Source organism: Panthera onca, chromosome D1 (genome assembly GCF_046562875.1).
Source record: "Panthera onca isolate mPanOnc1 chromosome D1, mPanOnc1 haplotype 2, whole genome shotgun sequence".
Classification (NCBI taxonomy): Eukaryota; Metazoa; Chordata; class Mammalia; order Carnivora; family Felidae; genus Panthera; species Panthera onca.
In genome coordinates this window covers 13782211-13808136 of record NC_138348.1, presented here as the reverse complement: position 1 = coordinate 13808136, position 25926 = coordinate 13782211, and the positions used below count along the sequence as shown (strand labels likewise).

Sequence of the window (25926 nt, the reverse complement as noted above, 5' to 3'; positions counted from 1 at the left end):
CATAGCCATCAATTGATTTTTTTTATTGGCCCTCATTCTTTGGCCTCATAAAATTATGATAGCTAGAAAGGAGAGTTTGAAATGGGATGTGTTTACTTGTTCTCATATTCCACCTCAATGAACTATAATTTCTGAAGCTAAAACATAAGAGTTGGCATCTGGTGACAATTCCTTGACCTAATAACTTGTCTCTGACTCTATTTTGTCTTTTTTCAGCAGCCAAGAGACTGGAATAAATGGTTGAAAGGAATAACACCAGGGTGACAGAATTCATTCTTTTGGGCTTTTCTGTCCATAGAGAGATTGAAATCACTCTCTTTTTTCTCATTTCAGTAGTATATACTCTAACTTTGGTAGGGAACCTTGGGATGATTTCATTAATACGATTGGATTCTCGACTTCACACACCCATGTACTTTTTTCTCAGCAATCTGGCCTTTGTAGACCTCTGTTACTCTTCATCAATAGCCCCCAAGTTCCTGCAGACCCTCCTGACCAAGCACAAGTCTATATCTTTCTATGCATGTGCAACACAGTTGGGCTTTTTCCTGAACTTCTTGATTTCAGAGATGCTCCTTCTTGCAGTGATGGCTTATGACCGCTATGTGGCCATCTGCAATCCTCTTCTCTACATGGTGAGCATGTCCCCAAAAGTGTGTATGCAACTAGTAACAGGCCCCTACTTATACAGCTTTTCTGTTGCTTTGCTCCACACAGCCGTTACTTTCCAACTGATTTATTGTGGCCCAAATATCATCAATCACTTTTATTGTGATGATGTCCCTTTGATGGCCCTTGCCTGCTCAGACACCAGTCTCAAAGAAATCTTGATTTTCATCTTTGCGGGTTTCAACATGATCAGCTCTTTGACCACTGTTCTTATTTCTTACTTATACATCGTGGCTGCCATCTTGAAAATCCAATCTACAGAAGGAAGGTTCAGAGCTTTCTCAACCTGTGCGTCTCATCTGACTGCTGTGACTATATTCTATGGGACTCTGATCTTCATGTATCTGCAGCCAAAATCAAACCATTCCCTTGACACAGACAAAATGGCCTCTGTGTTCTACACAATTGTAATTCCTATGCTGAACCCAATGATCTATAGCTTGAGGAACAAAGAGGTGAAAAATGCCTTGAGGAAATTAATTGACAAATGTTATATCCTGCTTCTAACAAACTTTAAAAAATGACTCGGGGCAGTGTCTGACTTGGGGTACTGCCACATGTAGATAGATATATTGTTTTTATAATATTTTCAGTCTTTTGATGGAGTAAGTTCATTTTTATCATCCTTTATGGGAGTGAAATTATTTTGTACATGAATTCCATTTTTAATACAGTCTTTACTAAGTTGAAATATTTAAAGGAGTAGAATTTAGACTTCTAATAAATTCCAACTGTTTAGGTGTAGGACACTGAGAGCCCTTCCTGTTCCACTGATAGTAAGAATCAACAGTTTCTTTCAAAAGTGTTTCTGCTTTGTATGCTGGTGGAGGACCGAGAAAGGGGCAAGGAAGGGGGTGAAGTAAATTTTTTGTCCATCCCCATGTCATTTTGTGCAAAAGCCTGTCCCCAGCTGTATCTGGTCTGCTAACCATCACTCCTCACTCTGCCTCTGACTACTACTAGTTCACTACTGGCCATTCCTGGTATGACACAATTATCATGCCCTTTGTAAAGATGCCATTTTTTGCTATGTAAATCTGTGGATCAAGAGTACCTTTTAGAAAGCTATACTCCCCTTGGTAACCCTATCAAAGCAAAAATGTAGACCTATCCCGAAATTCCCTAAGCAAAGCTGTACTTTCCAAAGTTTCTCTGAAGTTTTGGGGATATGGGGACTTTACAAAGTGCTGGGGGACAGTCAGGGGTAGCTTAAAACAACATGATAATTATGGTTGTTGTCACATTTCAAGAATATAGCTTTATGTTGGGTTAATTATGTATAAAGCAAAATAATCCAAAACCACTTAAACTGTCAACTGTAATGTCATAGATTTGTGGGTTTTTTTTTTTTCACTCAAAAATTCAAATGTATAATGTCTACTGTCTGCTTCATATTGTGAGCTAAAACAAACACATTCCCTGCCTGCTAGGGCTGAACAGTCTGGTAGAGGAGACAAACGTCAATCAAATAACTACAAAAACAAATGTTTACTTTTGATATGAGTTCGGCTTAGAGGGAGTCAAAGGATCAGAAAAAAAAGGTGATTAAGTCCATTAATGTGCAACCAAGGCAAAATTCCAGCAGCATGAGCAACTAGCCATAAGTGCCTTGAGAGGTCTGTTGAGTGTGGGAGCATTGTATTCATGTTCTCCTTGGAAAATAAGGGCACATGTAGGATAAGAAGGTCCCAGTAGGGAAAACAAGTATTCTAAGCCTGTTAAAAAGAAATAAAGGACAAATGATCAGTCCTGATTGTTTTTGGCGAAGCCCACCAGAGTCCAGTACAAAAATTCCTTCTACTTTGCTAGTCTGCCAGTATGTTATGACATGTTTGGGTCTGGCTCAGACATATAGTTTAGGCTTTCATTCTGGCATGCTCGATACCCAGGATTTGGTGGGATGAATTTATCTTCTACAATGTATCGCTCTCGTCCGATACAACCCCCGTAACTACTCTGAATGGTGGTGGCGGGGGGGGAGGGGGGGAGAGGAGTGAATGAATGAGTGAGTAAACAAAAGAAACGCAGTATAGACTGTTTTCCTACCTACAAAAGCCCTGTCCCCTCTGAAAATCTCCTTCACAGAGGCGGAATGTGACAACAGTCGTTGCACTAATAGACCTACCCCATAAGCACAGTACATGGGAGTGATCACATGACTGAGGATAAGCCAATCAGATGTCTTTCAAGGGACTGATATAATTCTGTAATTCCAGTGAGAGTCAACTGATCACTTAATATTAGGTTAAGTGAATTCTGGAGCTGGGGTTGCCATTGTGACTTCCCCATGCACTGAGAAACAGAAAAATGGTCTGTAGAGAAAGAAAAATAAGAAATCCAAACAACAGAAATCTTTGTTCTTATCTTTCAAGGCCCAAGTACTTGTTTTTTGTGAAACCTGGTTACATTCTCTGCTCTTGAGTTTCATAAAATACCATGGTGATTTTACTTAAAAACAAAACACACTTCCTTGTTATTTATTTTTATTAAGATACTTTGGGTGGTTTCTGTGGCTTTAAACTGAAACAATTTTTTTTTATAAGTGTTAATTCCTAACCTTGGGAGTTTCCTTGGTGAAATCTGAAACTGGCCCCATTACACAAGAGCAAAAAGAGACCAAAGAAAGAGGCAGAGCACCTCAGATTGGTGTCAGTTTTATACAAGGAAACTTACATGTGAGGCTTGTCTTGGGTGGCCATAAGACAAGTAAATGTCCACGGTCACCTGCCAGAATCTTAAAAGTTTATGTGGAGGCTTTAATGGGTTTCAGTCATGTATATATCGAGATGGTCTTCAACAACAACTTGCTCTTTCCAGTCTGTATCCTTGAAAATGATTCCTACTGTGGGAGAACATTCCAAGGACAGGAGAAGGAGTGAGGAGCCTCCTGATTGCCCAGGTCCAGCTCAATGATCAACTGGCAGTCGTGTCCTCTCAATGACCTCCCCCATTTATTCTAAATAAATCAGTCTGCTGAATTATAAGACTGTGCCCTTCTGACCTATGTACTGTAGCATGTGTTAGAATGGATCTAATGGCCCAGGCAATATATTTTGTTCATTCAATAATGAAGTTAAGAACAATTAACGGTGAATAAAGTGAACAAACAACAAACAAAATGAAGTTCGTTATCAAATGAACAAAATGAAGCCAAGGTAACATGAGTGCTTACCTTCCATGAGCTGATTCCCCTTTTTATTCTCTGTCATCCCTGTTTTCATCTCAAGAGCCTTGCGATTCAAACCAAGGCATGACCAGAAATCAAAATCTGTCAGCCTTCAAGCTACAGAATCTTAGTAAAACAATAGTTACTTCCTGGAATATTATGGGCTTCAAATCTGTTTTACCATTTGTAACTAAGTGACATTGGATAATATCTCTGACCTCTATCAAACGGGCTTCTCAGAACCTTAAGATGAAAAGTTGCTTTAACATTTTTAAGTTCTGACTTCATGGTGCTTATGAAACTCAGAAACTCAGAGCTGGTTTTGTCCTAAGGCAGATGTCCTAAGGCATTGTTCATTGAACAATGTGGGAAGCATACTGGATACCTGAGTTCTTTCCAGTGCTGTTCGAATATTATATGACTAAAATTAAAGAATGGTATAACTACAGATTTACTGGATTTTGTCTTATTTGAATAACTTAAAAAAAAAAGAAATCAGTGTTAACAAGGTTAACTTAAGTTATCCCAAGTTATCTTAGTACAGATTTCATAGTTAAGTTTAGACTTGAGATTTACGTGAAAACATCAATACTGTCATATTAAGGTACATGTTTTTAAAATTATTTTTATATTTGCCTCATACAACCCAACACCATTATTAAAACGGCCATAATGTGTTCTAAGTGACTGTAAATGGTATAGATTCTGGAAAGAAAGCAATAAATTAGAATTATGACTTTCAAACTCTTAAACTTTTGGAGGGAGGATGCGACAGCCGAGAAATTAATCTTGGGAATTATGACTCTCAATTGTCAAGAGCAAGAACTCAACGCAGGGAGATATCTTTGTTGTTGGTTTCGTTTTGGTTGTTATAATATTAAATAGCTAAAATCTTGTACAGTGAACTGGAGAGTGGGAGAGAACTCGTAACAACGAAAGAGTCTTTTCTTTTTTTTTTTTTTTTTCCACAAGCAGTAAGAGCTCAACCTGAGACTGGCAATGTGAGGAGAATTTAAAGGTGAGTGAATCATTGCAAAGAAGCTGCCCCATCCTCTGGGTAACATACCAGATTCGGGTGAGGTTGCTACAAAAACACACAGCTACTGAGGCTAAGTTCAGTGAGTTTGAAGCACTCCCAAAGCAGAAACGATGATAGCTTACCTTCCCAGGGTAGAGCCTGGGAGACTAAAAAAAGCCTCATAGAAAAACCAGAGTTCCAACACGGCAGCAACAAAACATAGAGTTTTTTTCAGTCTGCCTTAACAAAGTACCACAACCTAAGTGGCTTAAAACAATAAAAATTTATTTCTTACCGTTCTGGAGTCTAAAGTCTGAAATCAAGGTATCGGCAGGGCCTTGCTCCCAGGAAGTTCTGAGGGAGGATCTGTTCTTGCCTCTTGCTTCTTCTAGTAGCCCCAGTGTTTCTTGACTTGTGGCCGCATCACTCCGATCTCTGCCTCTCTTCATATGGCCATTTTCTGTCTATGCCTGTGTCCGTATTTCCTTCTTACAAGGATACCAGTCATACCGGATTAAGGGTCCACCCTACTCCAAGGTGACCGTATCTTAACTAATCATATATGCAGTGACCCTATCTGCAAATGTTATTCTGAGGTACCTAGGATTAGGACAGCAACATATATTTTGGGGGAACACAATTCAATCCACAGTAAGTAACCGTATGTGTTGGCTAAAATGACTGATGGAAGATCACTCAGTCTATACCTACAAACACAGGGCAGATGAAACAGCTGAGAATTCCTGGGCCCAAGAAAGAAACTTGTATATGAAAATGCCAGGGGAGAAAAGTGGCCGAGAAGCTGGAACAAAATGGATTTATAACCAACTAAAGTGACCATTGGAGGCTGTGACAAGTCCAAGGACTCATCAAGCAGCGAGGGAAAGAGGATACAACCTAATATCTAAGACAGCGGGGTTAAGTTTTTGCTTTTTTCTGGTTAGGATAGAGGACCAGATGCACTTCACCCAATACCAGAATATGCAAGAATCTTAGGAGACTCAATTATCTTCAAAGGAAAAATTTCCCTAGGAAGTAGTAATAGGCAGAGATGAGACACTAAAGATCATGTTTCTGGAAAGTATTATTGGAACACTTGGAGAGAGGCTTAGGATACTAAGTCGTATAACTAGTGACCCCTCAAAATAACAAGAGGATTTTAGTCTTTTCTCTGGCAATTGTGTGAATCAGGGGTTTGAGTAAGGCAGTTATTCCCTGAATATAGGGCTTCTATGTCTGGCTGTAGGGCAACCGTTTCAGTGGCAACGTTTTTGAGTGCGAAGGGGGAGGAAAAAATTCAGGTCTGGTGGCTTTGACCTTGAAAAGATGACCCTTAGGTTTTGCACATAAATTTCTACTGACGGCTCATTGGTAAAATTGATAACACGGTTGCATACCTGGCTAATAAGGAAAGATGGAAACTGTGGTCAAGAGTTTTCTAGATGCCAAGAGTTTTATTCCTACAACACAGAATAAAACAGTAGGGATATGTCCGTCATAAAGATCACAGAAAATATGGTCTTAGAATATTGTCAACATCTGTGAAAGTTGTTCCTTGAGCAGCCCTCATTTTTGTACTTGACACAAATTCCTTTTAGAAGCAAAACTGGGTGGTCTAAAATATAAAGCCAAAAACAAAGAAACAAAAACCCTTTAATGACATGGTTTCTGGTGCCAACCAATGGAACTCTTTCCTCCTGTTCAGAATCTAATGTTACCAAAGAGAACTCCACAACCCCTGTCATCTGCCTTTCCTCCAATCCATTCTGAAGGACAGTGGCCCATGGTTGATTAGTAAGTTAGCCCAAGTAATAATACTCTCTTCTGTGCTTGAATTAGTCCATGTTGGTGGTATTACCACAGCTATATGTTATTTCTCATTCTGTGAGTCTACCTGTGCACGCTCAATTGTGCACACCTTTTAATTGGATTAGCATTTACACAAGAATAATCTCACTCACCAGGAATCATTTATATTTCCCATTTTCCTCTACGCTGGTAAGTCAGCAAAGTTGTCAAAGGTAGACAGAATCTATTCTACCTGCAGCCAGAATGGAATATAGACTAAGTAGGTTATAGGTGCATCAATCAAGATAAATTGAATAGTGAGTTTTTGAGGATGTTTAACCAGGTCCAATGGGGTACCATTTTAAATGCTATTGATCAAGTTTGAATGCACGCTTCGTGCAATAGCATTTGGTTAAACAGTGCTTTGGCATGACTGATCCATCTAGGCACTGAAACCTTGACTTAAGCTGCTAAATACAGAGCCAAAGAATGTAATATTAGTGGCAAGAAACTAGGATCCAGCAATAATTCCAAATCATAGCAACCAAAGATTTAATAGGACAAAGTCTGGAGGCCAAAAGTCAGATTGTATATGTCAGAATATTCACACTGTCTCTTTTTTCCATTGTAATTAGGACACAAAACTCCTTTGTTGTAAGTATTCACCCTTTTCACATCAGGATATTTATATCAGATCCCAAACTAAGGAGTAGAGTTAGAGTAATTGAAACAGCTTATGGAAGCAGGAACATTGTTAGCTATCAAACAACCCATACCTGAGGACAGACCTTATGATTGTACTGAGACACGGGTTGAAGATCGTGAACGCAATTCCATTTGCAAAAGTCCATGTATGGGGCTCCTGGGTGGCTCAGTCGGTTAAGCGGCTGACTTTGGCTCAGGTCATGATCTCACGGTCTGTGAGTTCGAGCCCCACGTTGGGCTCTGCGCTGACCGCTCAGAGCCTGGAGCCTGTTTCAGATTCTGTGTCTCCCTCTCTCTGACCCTCCCCTGTTCATGCTCTGTCTCTCTCTGTCTCAAAAAAAAAAAAAAAAAAAAAAAAAAAGTCCATGTATCCATAAACATTATAGAACACTTTTTTTTTTTTTTTTGGTAAATCAGGGACCACTAACATCCTGAAGGTCATGAAAAAGACATGAATTCTTACTCTTTTTCTTATGAAATTATAAATTTCATATGAAACGTAGGTAGAGAAGCATGTGTATGGAGAAAAAACCCTAGGAAATCATGTTTGACTCTAATAAGGGCACATACAAATTAACTTATAATTAATTAACTTATCAACTTATTTACGAGTTCCTCCAATGACTACACTTATCCCAATTTTATATACACTGTGAATGAATTACACCAATATGTCAGTTTGTCAGATGGTTGTAAACACAAAATAAAGCAGGTTTAGCAGTTAGAGTCCATTCATGGAATAAAACATCACCGTGTTAGATTGGACCTTTTCTTGTATATAAGCGTCACCTTTAGATAATCCTTGTTGCATTGGGACTTTTATGCCTGGACATTTATAACAGGTAGCAACATACCACAACAAATATTTTTTGGCAGTTTCACTGCCCCACATTTGCCTTGGCAATTGCTTTGTTGACTGCCTCTCTCACATCCTTGTTCCTCAGGCTATAGATCATGGGATTCAGCATGGGGATCACTGTGGTATAGAACACGGCCACCATTTTCCCCTGCTCCACGGACTCTTCAGTGGGCCGCCTGAGGTACATGAATATGAGAGTCCCATAAAACAGGGTCACAGCTGTCAAGTGGGACCCACATGTGGAGAACGCCTTCTTCCTGCCCTCAGCAGAGCGCATCCGTAGCACGGTGACTACAATGAGGGCGTAGGACGTGAAGACCACAGAGAGAGAATATGTGAAGTTAATTCCAGCAATAACAATCATCGTGTATTCTTTGATGTGGACCCCCCCACAGGCAATCTTGATGAGAGGAGGGTCTGCACAATAGAAGTGGTTGATTTCAAAGTTTCCACAGAAGTACAATCCATGTGTCCAGAGGGTACATATTAGGCTAACAGAGAATCCATAGACATAAGGCGCAGAGATAAGTCGAACACAGACAATCCTGGACATTCTACTGCCATAAAGCAAAGGCTTGCAGATGGCCATGTAGCGATCAAAGGCCATCACTGCCAAGATATAGACCTCCACGTGGACAAGGGCGATGAAAAAGTAGCACTGCACCAAACACCCCACATAGGAAATAGTTTTTGTCTCTGATAATAAATTTTCCAGCATTTTGGGGGTGACATTGGAAGACAACCACACATCGACAAAAGACAAATGGCTCAAGAAAAAGTACATAGGGCTCTGAAGCTGAGGACTGATGCTGATCAGAATGATCATACCAACGTTCCCTAAAAGAGTGATCGTGTAAACTACTAGGAATATCGCAAAAAAGAGAACTTGAAATTCCTGACGACTGGTCAAGCCCAGAAGAACAAATTCTGTCACATCTGTGAAATTTGGCATTGCCTTAACACAGAGCCAGTCTGTAGTGCCTATGGAGAGGAAAAAAAAATGAATGGATCTGTTTTTTTCTTGAAACTTTTGAGTCATATATATCTTTATTCTAATTCAAATCATTTAAAAATCAATGCAAATATCGTGCCATGTGCAAGATACGAATATGAAGGCATCATCAGTTCCTGTAGTAGGTCTTATAGGTAATGGCCATCAATATTTGTTAGTTCTTTATCAGTAAAATAGACCACTACCTACATTGGTATCATATATTATTAAAAATGGACATTTATATTTTGCTCGAGCAGTATAATAATGTTAAAATCACAAGGCACACATATGATTCAAGTCAGACGGAAGGTTGTCAGGGAATGGCTGAAGCCTATTCAACTTACGAACTTACACATTGGTGTTACAATCTAGTTACTGACATATTTGCCCTACCTTATGTCAGCATATGATTTATGCCTGCAACGTATGAAATTCCTGGTTATATTTTATTTTGTTTGGCTAAACACTGTGCTTGTCTGAGTGCAGCACCCCCTATTAAAATTCTGTCAACAGATAAATATCATGAAGTGAAGTTTAGGTGACATGTTATTTCGGATTCCACTGGTTTTCAGAACAAAGCAATTCTACACCTTCTTATTCATTTTTCACAGTTAATGTTATCACAAGGGAAAGTTTCCCCAAATATTTTTCCCATTTACTACACTTGCCCAGCTTACTTCTCTCAACAAGTAAAAACTTGCCATAAGTTCTCAAGGATGTATCTGTAGGCTTAGCACCATCTTGGGAGTTTAAGCTCCCCATAGTAATAATGGTTTGAAGGGCATATTACTAGTTTACCAATGGACCTTTGCTTATAATTGCTTATCCTAATTTATTCGCAAACATCAAAGCCAATTATATGGCTGATATATTTGTCATATCTAGAAGAATTCTAAATTCTGGAAATCTGAGGGTGAACGAGACGTACAAGATTCTGGCTTGCCTCGTACTTTATTCTCATTGAAAAGGAGTAAGCAATACACAAAGATACCAGCAAGAGACTCCAGGGAGTGGACATGCTGTGACAAAAGTGCCACATGCTAGGGAGATAAGAAATAAGAGGAGGCAGGGCACAGACATACAGAGTGAGCAGAGATTTCTCTGAGGAGGTGACTTCTGAGTTGGTGAAGAACAGTGTAGAAATATGAAATGAAGGGCATGAAGTGCAAAAGCTCAGAAGGAGAAGTATGTGCTTGGCATGTTGAAAAAGGGTGTTGCTAGAGACATCCTTTTATATATTGAAAAAATGTACAAGCTCTGTGATCACATTATGGCCCCTGCTATTAGTAACAGGATAAATTTAACTATGTTACTCTCTAAGAACTATTTCTTGCTCTTAAAATGTTTAATACTGGAATTAAAGATGCTATGGATTGGGCACATAACATAATAAGCATCGAAGGGTTTCTAATTATTAATTTTATGTTTTATTTAATTTAATTTCCTTTGACAGAGAGAGCGTCCATGAGAGGGAGGGATGGGCAGAAGGAGAGAGAGAGAGAGAGAGAGAGAGAGAATTTTAAGCAGACTCCACACTCAGTGCAGAGTGGTGCTCGATCTCATGACGCTGAGATCATGACCTGAGCAAAAATCAAGACTCAGACACTTAACCAGCTGAGCCACCCAAGCACCTTGATAAGCACCAAAGTTTTAATTCTAAGTCTCCCCTTACTATGTATTCCATGATTGTAACTCATCTTTTGCACCTTTTGAGTGTGAAAATACTGAGTCAGATGACAGCTGCAGACTGGTTGGGGACTAGAGTTAAGGGCAGGGATTTCCCTATGTAAAAACTCCTGACCCTACTTGATGAACCTATGATTCTCTAATTAACAGAGTCAACTTGTGTTAATGGTCCTACTATCTTTCTTGAAGTATAAAACACAGGGGTGCCTAGATGGCTCAGTCAGTTAAGTGTCCATCTCTTGATTTGGGCTCAGTTCATGACCTCACAGTTGGTGGGTTCAAGCCCCACATCGGGCTGGACTCTGTGCTGACAGCATGGAGCCTGCTTGGGATTCTCTCTGTCCCTCTCTTTCTCTCTCTACTTCTCCCCTGCTCTCTCTCTCTCTGTCTCAAAAATAAATACAAAGTAAACATTAAAAGTAAATAAAGTATAAAACATGTAAAAAAGCATCAAGGTATCTAAGATATATAAATTAATACTACTTCTCCAATTTTTAGTCCCTGCCTGTGTGTGCATTTCTTCTCCTCTGTACAAAATCATCAGCTCTGTGGTTGTAATTGCCCAGCTTGCATGTTACATATAACTAATACTCAGGAATGTTCACCCTTACCATTTTTTTTTTACGGTGCCGTGATCTCCAAGTCAGCTTTATAGAATACATTACAATATTCTAATATTATAAAAACTCTTCAAGACAGATTCTTCTAGAGACAACAGTCTCAGCTTTATAACATCAGTAAGAATAGCAGACTTGTTACCGAGTGCTTACTGAACCTTTTGCATGCAAAGGTCCTATGAGACAGGTTCTATCAGCAACATCACTTTGCAATGAGGAAACCAAAGCACCGAGACTGAGTACATCTCCCTGGTCAGACAACCACTAAACTGACCAGATTAGGATGCAAACCAATGAATTTAACTACAGTGTTGTCCCCTCAATGACCTTATATTGCTGCCTCTTTGATGACCTATTCTATTATCTTATTTCTTTACATTTAAAAGTTAGCTTGATTATCCTTCAAGACATAACCAAGTTATCCTTTTAATGGCCCATCCTCGATAAACTAGAAGAACTTTGTATGACCCTGGAGCGGGCTGAACCACAAAGATAGCAGACCATGGACTGCTTCTTTCTCCTCCTCAAAGGTTGAGCAATCCCACAGATCTGGGATGAGATGATCAAATGACTTCTGGGAAAAAGCCAGTTGATTGCACAAGTGCATCATCTGTCAGAACAATTGAGAAGATAAAATGTGTAGTTTACCAAAAAAAAAAAAAAAATGTATTAACCTTTTAGGAATTTCCCATGAAGAAAGACAATAGAGGTATAGTTATGAGTCGAATCATTCCCACTCACATAATATTCTCACCTCCATTCAAATATTTTTTAAAACAACACTGCGAAGGAGGCACCTGCATGGCAACTAAGCATCCGACTCTTGATTTCAGCTCAGGACATGATCTCATGGTTCCTGAGATCAATCTCTGTGTTCAGCTCTCTGCTATTGTAGAGACTGCTTGGGAGTCTCTCTCTTTCTCTGTCTGCCTTCCCCCCCACCAAAATATCAATCAATCAATCAATCAATCAATCAATCAATAAATGCACAAGCAAGCAAGTGAACAAACTTTAAAAATTAAAAATAAATACAACAACAATGGGAAAATTAATGGTACTTGTAGAGAAGAGTGAATGGGTAAAAAATGAGAATAAGATGTTATAAATCCCCATTGTAATGAGCTCCCTATGATGTTTTGAATGGATAGAGATGAGAATATTTCCCCACAATATAATTTCATAAAATAAAGTACAGTGATAACAAATAAGTCTACAAAGAAAGTCTCAGTGGTATGTTCAAGACAGAGACAAAAATGAGAAGATTTGACTGCATTAATCTCTGTTGCAAAAATACACAATGTGCAGACTTACCTTCAGCAGAGAACATCAAAGGACAGTTTCCCAGTGTTTATAATAGAATTTTGAACACTGAGAGCATTGAGAGCATTTCCCCAAGGAGCTGCCCAGGTAATCATAAAAGGAATAATGATTAAAAGTCTGGAAGTATCTCAGGAGGGAGAAGTTAAGGACCGTTAATGAGAAGGGTAGTCTTTGTAGTAAAATTAAGAAATCAAAATTCTTGATAACATGATGTAACTTTTCCACCATCACATGGGTTCTGCCTTCTTTCATTCAAACTTGGCAGTTATGCATCTCAGGAAAATATTCTTCTTCTTTTTTCTTTAATCTTTTAATGATTTATTCTTGAGACAGGGAGAGAGACAGAGCATGAGAGGGAGAAGGCGGAGAGGGGGAGACACAGAATCTTTAGCAGGCTCCAGGCTCTGAGCTGTCAGCACAGACCCCAACGTGGGGCTCAAACCCATGAACCGTGAGATCATGACCTAAGCTAAAGTTGGACACTTACCTAACTGAGCCACCCACACACCCCTCGGGAAAATATTCTTGGTTTGCATCATGACAAAGAGAGATAAATACACTTTATGTTAGAGCTGCTTAAATATAATGAGGCTGACAGATACAGAAATAAATGTAATACTAAGATTTATTTTTAAAGTATTTTACAAAGATATCTTGAATTCTCAGCAAATGGCAAAATTGCTTTAAGTTCTGTTAACAAAACTAGAATCATAGATATTATGAGCCCAACGAGACCTTTGAGGTTAATGACTATCACCTAAAATTAACGGGCGAATCATAAAAAATGATTTATCCAAGGTGACTAACAAACTGCTTTGAAATTTGCAAACTCAAGTAGGAGCATCATTTGACCTTTGACCTCGATGTCCTCACTCTTTGTATAACACTAAACTAACTCTCCAAAAAAGTAAACAGGGAAATCTTTTCATTAAAAAAAAAAAAAAAAAAAAAAAAAAAAAAACCAGAAAAAAACCAAAAAACAGGTAACAAAGATCCAGACCCACCTGCTCACAGACTACAAAGTATCAAAATACTTTAAAACCACACTTTGAAATTTATTGGTAATCAACAACTAATTTGGCACATCAAGAGCTCTCTAAATGTGGAAAATAAATGGTTGTACTGACAAAGTTCCTTTTAACTAACCCCAAAAGTAACATTGTGCTAAATCTTACAGTCTTTAGGGTGTTTTAAGTTTTGCAACCATAGACACAGTGATACAGTATTATAATTTAATCCAAATTAGTAATTTGTATAAGTGGGAGTATTTTTTTTTCCTAATGTTTATTTATTTTTGAGAAGAGAGAGAGACAGAGCATGAGTGGGGGAGGGAATGTTTATTCTCATACACATCAATCTCATTTTATATTTATATCTTTGAAGGTAAATTTATAATTACTTACATGTATAATTTAAGTGTGTATTAAATTGTTATAGTTATGTATTTTCTACATCAAAACAGCAGTTTGTTTGTTTATTCATTTACCAAGAGACTTTAAGAAAGTCCAAGGTTTGGGTTTTTTGGGGGGGGTTTGTTTGTTATCTGTTTGTTTTTAATGTTTATCTATTTTGAGAGAGCGGGAGAGAAAGAGAGCATGAGCCAAGGAGGGACAGAGAGGGAGAGAGATAATCTCAACCAGGCTCAGAACCCAACTCGAGGCTCTATCCCATGAACCATGAAATCATGACCTGAGCCAAAATCAAGGGTCAGACGCTCAACTGACTAAGCCACCCAGGTGCCCCAACAAAGTCCAAGTGTTAACGTCATTGTCTCATGCTTGTGTTTTGTGAAATGAAATATGAGAAATACCAAATTATGTTAACACTGTCATGGTGGGACATGTTACCATTAGCAACAAATAGACTACCTAAATACTTTATGTATTTCAGATACAAAAATTATTTCAAACTACTTAGCTACCTTATCTTAGTCACAGATGTACCAAGTATTCCCCAAGAATATCAATTTAATTTTTTAAGTGAACTCTAGAGAGCCGTGCTTTCAAAAATACACATCCATTCACCGATTCTACCCAGTCTTTAGTCAGATTGAAGACACTGTCAGGGGCATGTGAGAAGTACAGTCTGGTCACTGACCACCTTGGCATTGAAATACGGCAGTTATTGGAACCTGTAAAAGAGAGACACTTACCATGTTGTATCTCTCTTAAACACCAAAAAAAAATCTAAAGGGATTAAATACAATAGGATAGCTATTTTCAATGGGGTAGTCTCGGAAAAGACCCACCCTTATCTTGAAAAAAGCATTTGTTCTCACACGGTCTCACCACTGTAAGCCAGACCACCATTTTGATGTCATCATACTAGAAAACTAAGTGAAATATACTATTTTTTTGGCCCCAATTTACTCTCTAAGTAGGCAAACTGATAAGTATATCCCAAACTCATCCATTGCATTTTTTTAAGTAAGAAAAACAAAATCTTTTCATTGTAGCTAAGTATTTGAACAATTGCAATTAGTGTACCAGTGGACTTTGGCTCAAATAACCTTTTCAATGAATTAATCTATTGAATTTGAATTAATCCTCACTACTTACATCAACAGGGATAGATCTATCTCCTTTTTTTTTCTGAATTCAAGACTTCCTCTTTAATTTTTAATTTTTTTTTTACTTTTTAAAAGTTTATTTATTTAAGAGAGTGCATGTGCACCTGTGAGTGAGTGGGGGAGGGGAAGAGAGAGTGAGAGTGAGAGAGATAGAGAGAGAGAGAGAATCCCAAGCAAGCCCCACACTCAGCACAGTGCCCCACATGTGTCTGGGTCCCCATGACCCTGGGATCAAGACCTGAGCCAAAATCAAGAGTTGGACGCTTAACCAACTGAGCCACAAGGCACTTCCTCTTTTTTTTTTTTTTTTTAATTTTTAATGAACAAAATCGTTAGCTTTTGTGAAAAGTCTTTAAGCGATGCGCTGAACAGCAACCTGTTGACGAATGCTTATGAAAACACAGGAGATACCATTAACTGAATTTTATTTTATTTTGTTAAGCATGTTCTGCTGGCCACTTTGCTCATGGCTTCTTTCACATCCTTGTTCCTCAAACTGTAGATCATGGGATTCAGCATGGGGATCACTGTGGTATAAAACACAGCCACTATTTTCCCCTGCTCCACGGACTCTTCTGTGGGACGCCGGAGATACATGAATATGAGAGTCCCATAAAATATGACGACAGCGGTCAAGTGGGACCCACAGGTGGAAAAGGCCTTCCGCCTTCCTTCGGCTGAGTGCATCCGTAGAATGGCAATGAGAATGAACAGATAAGAAATGGTGACGACAGTCAGAGAATATGTGAAGTTAATGCCTGCAAGTATGATCATTGTATATTCTTTTACGAAGGTCCCAGCGCACGCCATTTTGATGAGAGGTGGGTCTGCACAGTAGAAGTGGTTGATCTCAATTCTCCCACAAAAGTACAAGCCATATGTCCAGAGGGTTGCTGCCAGACTAGTCAGAAAACCATATATGTAAGGGAAAGAAATCAGTCGAAGACAGACAGCTCTAGACATTTTGCTGCCATAGAGCAGAGGGTTCCCAATTGCCATATACCTATCAAAGGCCATCACAGCAAGAATAAAAATTTCTACATGGACAAGGGCAATGAAAAAGAAACATTGCACCAAACAACCAGCATAGGAAATAGTTTTTGTCTCTGATAACAGATTTTCCAGCATTTTAGGGGTGACATTGGAGGAAAACCACACATCAACAAATGACAAATGACTGAGAAAAAAGTACATGGGGCTGTTAAGCTGTGGACTGATCTTAATTAACATAATCATGCCAATGTTGCCCACCACGGTGACAATATAGACCGCAAGAAAAATGACGAAGAAGAGAACTTGCCATTCCTGATGACTGGTTAATCCCAAAAGAATAAACTCTGTCACATCGGTGAAATTGAGCATTTTCTGAATTCTAATCAATATTGTTATAAATCTCAGCGATAACTAGAAGGAAATAAATTTAAAAATCAGGTATGGTTTGTTTAGTAATTTGTTATCTTCCTTTATGCAATATCTATGACTACACTTTGCCATTCTTTACAGCAAATTTTTCTTCTGGGCACTTGGTATGTAACAGGCTTTGAAAGTTACTGAGGTGAATAAATAAACAGGACCTGGCAGTTATACCAAAATATTGTGATTGAAACATGCTAGTACTAAATATTGTACTTAACCAAATTTCTAAGACTACTTCTTAAACATCTCTTATTTCCAATACTGCTGTATTTTGTAGTTTCGTAGTTTAACATATTTATGAAGGGCTATAGTTCTCCTTTTAACCCAACTCCAAAATAGTTTTTTACCTTATCACTTTTTCACCATAAGCATAAAACATGTTCTCCATGATTAGGTATGGAAGCCACTTAATCAAATAATTCGCCAGCCCTAAGTGTCAGATAAAAAAATTATTTTTAAGCTAACCTCATACTTGCACTCATTTATGTTCAAGAGGGACAAACTTACACACATGCATACATTTATACATATTCCCTGGGTGTGGACTCTTTTGCATACCTAATATGTAATTACAATCTACTAAATATTATTGACTATAATGTTCTGGAGATAAAAAATATGTAAAACAAAGATGTTAACATCACAATTTACAGTGGTATTTATGCAAATAAGCTTTCTAAAACTATGATATATTTTTACAGAGTTAAAGTAGAGTCAGAAATTGCGGATTGTTTCACTCTACTTTGGAAATCCAGTGGAGCTCTGGAAAAGCATCTTGGATATTTTGAAACTTATTTTCAATTTATTCATTTTCAATTTTTTTTTTTTGAGAGAGAGAAAGAGATCAAGCAAGGGAAGGGCAGAGGGAAACAGAGAGGGAATGTTAAGCAGGTTCCACAATGAGCGCAGAACCCAAGAAGGGGCTGGTTCTCATGAGAGTGACATCATGACCTTAGCTGAAATCAAGAGTTGGTTGCTTAACTGATGGAGCCACCCACGCTCTCCTCAATTTATTTATTTTCAAATTTTTATTTTACAAATGTATAGGTTGTTTCATATAAACCTTTTCCCAGAACAATATCACCCAAATTATTTTCCTGAGAAAACACTACCATGATGTTAATAGGTATTATGGAGAAAAATCTACAAGTGCTCATTTAACAAATAATAATGAGAAATCTTTATATCCTATCCAATCTCTTAGCGATACACAATCTACCTACTAAAGGTAGACTGTGAGAAGTCCTGTGGGAAAGAATTCTGTTATACTTACCATAGCCAGCATTTACTTAGCTTGAAAATGATAAAGATAAAGAGAGAGATTCCACCAGCATCAATGAACATTCATGTTCTGTAGGACACAAAGTGCACTTCTATTTAATAAGAATCCTGAGATAGCTTTTCAACAGGACACTGAATTTATTGGAGATGGTATTGTATCGTGCCCTCCGAAGGCTAAATGTCATTTTTAGGGCAAATGATGTTTCCAAGACCTTTGTTTTACTTCCAGCATTACACTTTGTTCCACTACAGTTTGACGGACCCTATCCATTATTATCACCAGAAGAGATAAGAGCAGGCAAGAAGATACATTTCTGGCCATGATGGAATAAACAGACTCTTATCCAAAGGTAGCTTCCACCCACCCCTCTTGGAAAGAAAAATTTTGTTGGGAGAAAAGAGAAAGCTACCAGCCAAAGTCGATGAGATTGGGACTATATAACTCCAGAGTCTCAGGCGAACTAATGAAAACTTGAGGTGTTTATTAATGGCTTAAAGATTTTAAGGAATAGTAACAGTTAAAGTTGTCTAAAATTGGATGAACTGTTTTGAAATACATCTGTCACAGATTTAATAATTTTATCTCTATAATTCTTTATTATATATAGAGTGTCACCCTTTCTATATAACTTCTGTGTCTTCACCCCATCTACCCCCAGCCCCAAGGCTTCATGCTTCCTTTATGGGGCTCATTCTCCCCTAGAATAGGTTTCCAGTGGCCAATTTGACATGATCATTTAGATTTAAGCATGCATAGATACACAGAGATAAACTACAGCTTTGAGAATGAATGTGATTGCATTGAATTAGACTTGAGCATCAGACTACTATGCATAATGCAGTTTCCTTTAACTTACATTAAAGAATAACCAGCTACACTTGCTGTGTTATTGGTCAGCTCACTAGTCACAGCATGTGTGCTAATACGTTGGTCAAAATTATTTATCTACCAATTTATCATTCTTGTCACAAAAGTTAAATTACCATGTTAAAGGAATATATTTGCAATGTAATAAGTAAAAGATGACATCAAATCAGGGTAGAAAGTAGCAATATGGAAATATATTTTGTTTGGGGTTTTTTATCACAATTTTTTTCCAATATGCACAGTAACGGTGCATAGCACTTAATGCGACTTCCATAAAGCTAAACGACACAAATAAAATGATAAATCATCTGCATTACGACTAGCAATTAAGTGAATATGATGGATGGTGTTGCTTTTCTCTGGACAGGGCGATATAAATGTGTTGCAAACTGTTACTATCTATTACCTACGATGGCTGAGTTCTTCCTGCCATTACTTTTCCTCTTTTGAATTTCCGTGCAATTGTTCCCACATAAACATAAACTTCATTTTAAACTAATCTTAAATATTGAAATCCACTAACATTATAAACTGTTTTTTTTTTTTTAGCCTTGTCTTCCAGCCTTAAAAAAAAAAGTTGTTTTCCTTTTGGGGAGAAAAGGTTATTATCAGGCAGGAAGAAAACATAACAAAATATTTCCCCCCATTTATTGGATGCACTTTTCATTGCGTTGCTATGTTCTCAGCTTTGGAGATACTCTTTGAAGGTCTGGGTGGGGGAGAAAATGTGTGTTGAGTATTTATCTCAAATGTGCTGCAGCATTATTGTGAGCTCCTGTCATCACATGCAGTCCACGGGAACAGAAGCAAAAGAGTCCCTCAACAAGAAGAAATTGGCTTTTGAAAGTTTTACAGGCTCACATCCTAGAGAAATTATTGAAAATATATTTTAGACACCATTGTAGATGACAGGGAAAGTACAAAGATGAAGAGAGCTTCTGGAACTGAAAAGAGTTAACAAACACTTCAACAGATGTACTGGTGTCCGAATCAACAGAATATGCCTGTGGCTACCTTTACACCCTTATGCGTTTTCCAAAGGTTAGTAATGGAGGAATTCTTCCTCGGAAAGTCAGAGCTGAGGGCCTGGTGTTAAGGATGAAACGGCACAACAAAATGCTATAAAAGATGGTGGTGACCGTACTTCTCAAAAGCTGAGTACGTGAAAACCTGACAGGTGGTTAGCCAGGTAATAGATAGCAGTGGTGAAGTCATGGGAAAGTAGAGTAACAGTTAGGCTCGATTTTAAAAAGAATGAGGTCTGAAAAAAAGTAGGGGGGCTTAGGGACCTCATTAGCACTTCGAGGATTGTCCTCACCATCTAAAGGCAAAAACGCATGCACAGACTTCCCATATTGTGTCACTCTGTATTTCAAATTAAATTACCAATAAATATGCATTTTTTCCCCAAACACCAGGTATGAGGAAACACTAAGTATTCCAGTTAAAGAATTCTGTTTCTGGTGTCAAACTTTGGTTGAATTCTGGTGCCATGACTTATTAACTTGGACTGGTTTCATACTTGTTTTGTTTGGTCTTTAATTTCTCTATGCCTTAATATGATGTAACAGTAATAATGATAATACTCGTTTCGTTGTTTTATTATGAGTATGAAAAGAGATATTACATATTAACACATAATAAATATACAAGACGCAATTATTATTAAATGCACTCTGAGAAATTATAGCTTCCATTAATAGTTTGTAGTAATCAAATAATCAACTCTCTATGGGAAATTCTCTCTCTCTCTCTTTCTGTCACTTTCCTTCCTCCCACCCTCCCATTTCTCTGTCTCTTCCACATGCACAGATAAACATCAACACACACACATAACGTGCATGGGATAATTCATGGTGATTACAAGCAGTAAAGGAGATAAAATATGAGATGAAAATTTAACCTGACGATTCCAGATACATTTTTATACCAACCTGAAAACAAAGAGAAATATTCCCGGTAAGAATACAGAAGTGAAAAGCGAATGCTACATGAGAGATGATGAACAATGTACACCAGGCAAAAGATAAACTGGAACCCCACAAGAGAAACCTCCCTTAAATGTTTGCCTTAGGGGGGAAAAAAAAGAACCAATTAAGTTTTGTCTACAAACAACCCTGGGGGAAGTACGTCTCTAGAGGAAGAGTCCACTGTTAAGGTTTGTTGTTTTAAGAGATTTGCACAATTGTATTTTTCCCCAAACTCAAGTTATTTTGAATGTGTCCTGGGATCAGATTAAGAAAAATTTGCTTTGGGTTTGCATCACGCTAAACTTAGTGATGGTGTCACTCAATCTGCACAAGGCAGTCTTGCGTTCTGCACTCCATACTCTGTGCCATTTGGCTTTTCCAGTGAAAGATGAAGCAAGTATCATTATTCCCTACGACTAAACCTGTAGTACATCAAAGCAGGAAAAATGTATGTGTGTCAAATCCTTTCTTTTATAAATAAGGAAAGTGAGAGATTTAATAATAGCAACAATACGGCGTATATTGAAGTTAGCACATGCCAATTTAACTTAATTCTCCTAATTACCTCTTGAGGTCATTATTATTATTTCCATTTTGTAGACAAGAAACTCAGAGCTTAGGGAGTTCCAACGACTTGGTTAAAGTCACACTTAAAATACGTCAGGGACTAGATTCTTGATTCCAGACTTTGATTCCAGAATTTGTACTGCTATTCATCTCATCCTATAGCCCCAAAGTAACTATTAATTGGACAGATCAAAAGTCCCAACTTCTGATTCCAAATAACTTTCATTTCCACGACACGATTGGTGTATACCATATATTCTGTATAATATATTCTATCACAGTCTTAATGAACTTGAAGGAACAAAAATATGTTCTTTGTATAGCAAAAAAATGTGGATAATTTCAGCGGTATATGCATTTGATCACACGAATTGAGTCCTCTGGCAATTTATGCCCTCAAACTTGTTCCCTCTTCTGGCCTGACCACTGTACTCATATGGCCTCACATCAGTTCATGCAACAAGAGTCTATTTCTGCTTACTGAGACCACTGAAGGAAATTGATAGTGTCCTCAAAAGTCTATTCTTCTCCCATTGCAAATAAGATTTTCAGTAGAGCAATTGCCTTGTTCACAGCCCTACCCAGGACCTATAATACTACTGGGCACACGGTAGATGTTCAAGAAATCTTTGTCGACTAAAGAAAATGGCTAACTGATTATATTTTCAATAGGTGAACTATACAGGCAAGAGAGGCACAAATCTGTTACTTAGATGTGTCTCAGAATAAGTTTGAGAATTTCCAGGTTTACCATGAAGCCACACTTTGGAATTGAGGAGTATTGATTAAGCATATGTAAGTTACAGCTCTGTGTGGATCTTGAGAGAATAATTGCTACCTTGAGAGCATAATTGTGTTACTTAGAACTAAGTGTTTACCAGCAACAGAGGTCTTAGTCCTTGCATCATAAACAGGAACTTACCACGGACCCAGAATTTCTTTTAATGACAAGTTAATTATTTTTCATTCCCTCAAATACTGTGCTGGATTTAATTTTTAAGGCCAGCCGCTACAAGACACTAAATAGCCTCATGTAATTCCTCTGGATTTTATGTTGAAAGGTGGTTCTCAGTGCAAGGAGTCATAAGAACGACTCATTTAGCACAGAGAAATCCAGATAAGACAACGTTCGCAGAGCAAGAAGGTGAATTTTTATTATTCTAGTTAGAGTTCTCTCCAGACCACAAAGTTTGTTTAATCCAATTATCTACCTATAGGGGCCACGAAAAAATTACTTTCCCTTTAAACACTTCCTTGGGGGTCCCAGTATAAAATTATAATTTCCTCCTCCGTATTTTCACAGCACTCAGTTGGTATTGTTTATGCAGTAATTATCATTTTGTATCTCGTATAGTCTTAAGTGCATGTTTCATAATGCTTGATGATGAAGAGCTTGAAACAAGACACTATCTTACTCATCATTGCACCCTTAATAATTGTGCAATACCAAGTATTTTGCTAGGTGCACATGCCATGCGCAGTGAAATACTCACAGGTTCAGGGATTGGGATGCGGACATCTTTGGGAGCCATGTTTCTGCCAACCACAGAGTATTGGCTTTTTTTCCTCTTCCACCTTCCAAACTTCTCATGAGATCCTCTTTTTGTCAATCTAATTTGGATTCAGAGGAGGAAGGGATTCTGCAATCCATAGTTATCTGCCTTAATCAAGGTGACACATGCAGTCTAAGGCAAATTCTTTTTTTCCCTCATGATAGGAAGTTATTACAGAACAATAAAGCTTCATGGGACTTTGTCATTGAGGCACGTGGAATGTTTCCTTTTAAAGTGTGAAAGAAAGAACAAGTGAATAAACGAAAGAAAATGATGAAGAATAAGAACACACTACTATCTTCAACCTAATGATGTTTTTCTTCACAAGCCCAAGCGTCAAAATAGCAAAACTGAAGGAGTTAACAGAATGAAGATTTACCCAAAGCTACATTTAAACGTGATGTGTGTAGGCCAAATAAGTTGGTTACAGCCTCACTTCAATGCATGTTCAAGAGGGCATCATGAAACAAACTGAGGACAATCACTGGGGGCTCTTTAGCTGTGAGAAAATTGTATGGATGTTTCCTCAATATTTGACCCCAAAATAAATAGAGACATTGTTGGATAATAACCAAAGCGTAACAAAATGTGAGATATGCTTGCGCTTCTCCCTGAAAACTCATTGCCCCAAATGATGACAACTGCCATGTAAATTAATTGATTGAAGTATTTCAATTGTGTACAGTGGGAGATAACAAAATAAAACTTTTTGTCTACTGTTGATGTACCTAAAATTCAGCAAGATTAAAAGTCACAGGGCAAGCGAACTCAAATACAAAGAAAGTAGAGACGATAGTGCCTTGGACTGCAAGTAACTTGTTCTGTGAGTGTTCTGCAAGATAAGCAAACATTTCTAATAAATCTTAACTTTATAGAAGACTGATGTCTTGCAATATGAGTAGTACATGACATCAAATGTCACATAATCACAACTCAGTCAATGGTGCTTCTCTCTCTCTCTCTCTCTCTCTCTCTCTTTATGAGGGATTGTGGGTGATCATCTCCCATACTCAGATGCTTAGTCTCAGGCCATGGTGTTTGGCAGAAATCAGTGACTTTTCAGAACGTTTGAAAGTTACCACAACTGACACTAGTGTATTTTCTGTCCCTTCAAAGCACCTATGGGCAGTCCTTTGCTTTTCCATACAAGAGTCAAGTTAGGAATGCTTTGCTTCATTCTAGGTCAGGCTGCCTGCAGATATAGACCCTTTCCTCTGCTGTCTTATTGCCAGTTACATTAAATACAGTATATGACAAAAGTTTATTAATACTGTACTGTGTCAACATCCGTGCAAGCATATACAATGGCTTCCATGCAGAAAAAGATTCCATTGAGCCAATAGATAGCAGTAATTCCATTAGTGATAGTGAAAGTCAGTCTACACAATAACCCTACTCTCCCTTGGCTCCCTCACACCAGCCATGAAGATTTTCAAAGGTAAGTATAAGCTGATTTGTTTATTTTTCTTTATATTTTCTATTTTCCTCATTATTTTGTATTTTATTACAGTATTGTAATCATTTTTTATATGAATACTTTGGGTTGTAGAGCAAATCATCTGAATTTCCATTATTTCTTATGGGTAAATTCACTTTGGATTGAAAACATGTTTCTGAAATGAACTATGTTCCCAAACCAAGGTTTATGAAGCAATGTAGAATTAACATGAAGCAAAGTAGAATTAAAGTGTATTTAATTATAAATCATTAAACAAGAGGGAAAATATCCCTTAACTGGTGAAAGGTATCATTATCATCCATAGTGAAGATGTAATAATATATGTAACAGATGAATTATATAGTATAAATAATTTAGAAAGATAATACTGGAAATTAAAATTAAATTTGCATCTTTAAAATATTTTAAGCTTTTACCAAAGCAAACAAAAATAAGAATGAATATATAGAAGGTATGAATAATAATTATATACATTTTTAATGCAGAAATCTAGACTAATCAAGAGGCATATAAAAAACAACTTTTGAATATTTGTGAAAATTCCTAGTGGAAAAGCACAATAATAGTATAATAACATCTAAAACATATGAAAGAGTACAAGGTTTTTAAAAAAAATAACAAAGAATACATCTTTGATTTTTTTTTACATATTTTTATTTATTTTTGAGACAGAGAAAGACAGAGTATGAGCAGGGGAGGGGCAGAGAGAGAGGGAGACACAGAATCTGAAGCAGGCTCCAGGCTCTGAGCTGTCAGCACAGAGCCTGACGTGGGTCTCGAACTCACAGACTGTGAGATCATGACCTGAGCTGAAGTCAGACGCTTAACCGACTGAGCCACCCAGGTGCCCCAAAGAATACATCTTTAAAATAACATTAATTTATTAAAACAATTTATAAACTAAAATATATACTTATATAATTCTTAGCTTTAAGGAGAAATCAAAGCCAGAATTAAATTTAAAGCATAACATAATAGGAATGATGCATTTCAAAATATATGATATGGTCCAAATCTGAAATAAAAACTTAAATAGTTATCATCACTTAATAAGAAAAACATGTAAATTGATCAGTTAAGCATTTGATTCCAAATGTTCGAAAAATTGAATAGTAAATATAAAGATAGTTAACCATGAGATTCATAAACATAAAGGCAAACATTGATAAAGGAAACAGGATCGATTTTTTAAAAACTCAGCTAATTCTTGAGAATCTGGGGTTGGTCTTTTGCACATATGGACAAATTACTAGCTAGTATCAGCAAAACAAAGAGAAAGTATGAAACATATAATATTAGGAATATAACGTTGGCAAACAGGTGTTTCAGATCATAGCTGAGGGTTCTGTTTCATGCTGTCATTCAGGATCTCCGGCTGACAGGTCCTCTGCCCTCAACAAAGTCACTTTGAGCATCTATCC

The 25926-nt window shown here is 37.6% G+C and overlaps 3 protein-coding genes across 3 annotated transcripts; 1 reads left to right on the top strand and 2 right to left on the bottom strand.

The window, feature by feature from the left end:
- Positions 1-236: 236 nt before the first annotated feature.
- Positions 237-1193, top strand: LOC132662534 (olfactory receptor 8U3-like). Its single transcript, XM_060607990.1, has one exon. The coding sequence runs from the start codon at positions 237-239 to the stop codon at positions 1191-1193; it is 957 nt and encodes a 318-aa protein (XP_060463973.1).
- A 7031-nt stretch (positions 1194-8224) lies between these two features.
- LOC132662536 (olfactory receptor 5M9) lies at positions 8225-9157 on the bottom strand. The gene has a single exon (XM_060607991.1). The coding sequence runs from the start codon at positions 9155-9157 to the stop codon at positions 8225-8227; it is 933 nt and encodes a 310-aa protein (XP_060463974.1).
- A 6663-nt stretch (positions 9158-15820) lies between these two features.
- Positions 15821-16765, bottom strand: LOC132662537 (olfactory receptor 5M3). Its single transcript, XM_060607992.1, has one exon. It carries the CDS (start codon positions 16751-16753, stop codon positions 15821-15823), a length of 933 nt encoding a protein of 310 aa, XP_060463975.1. The 5' UTR covers positions 16754-16765.
- Between the last annotated feature and the right edge of the window lie 9161 nt (positions 16766-25926).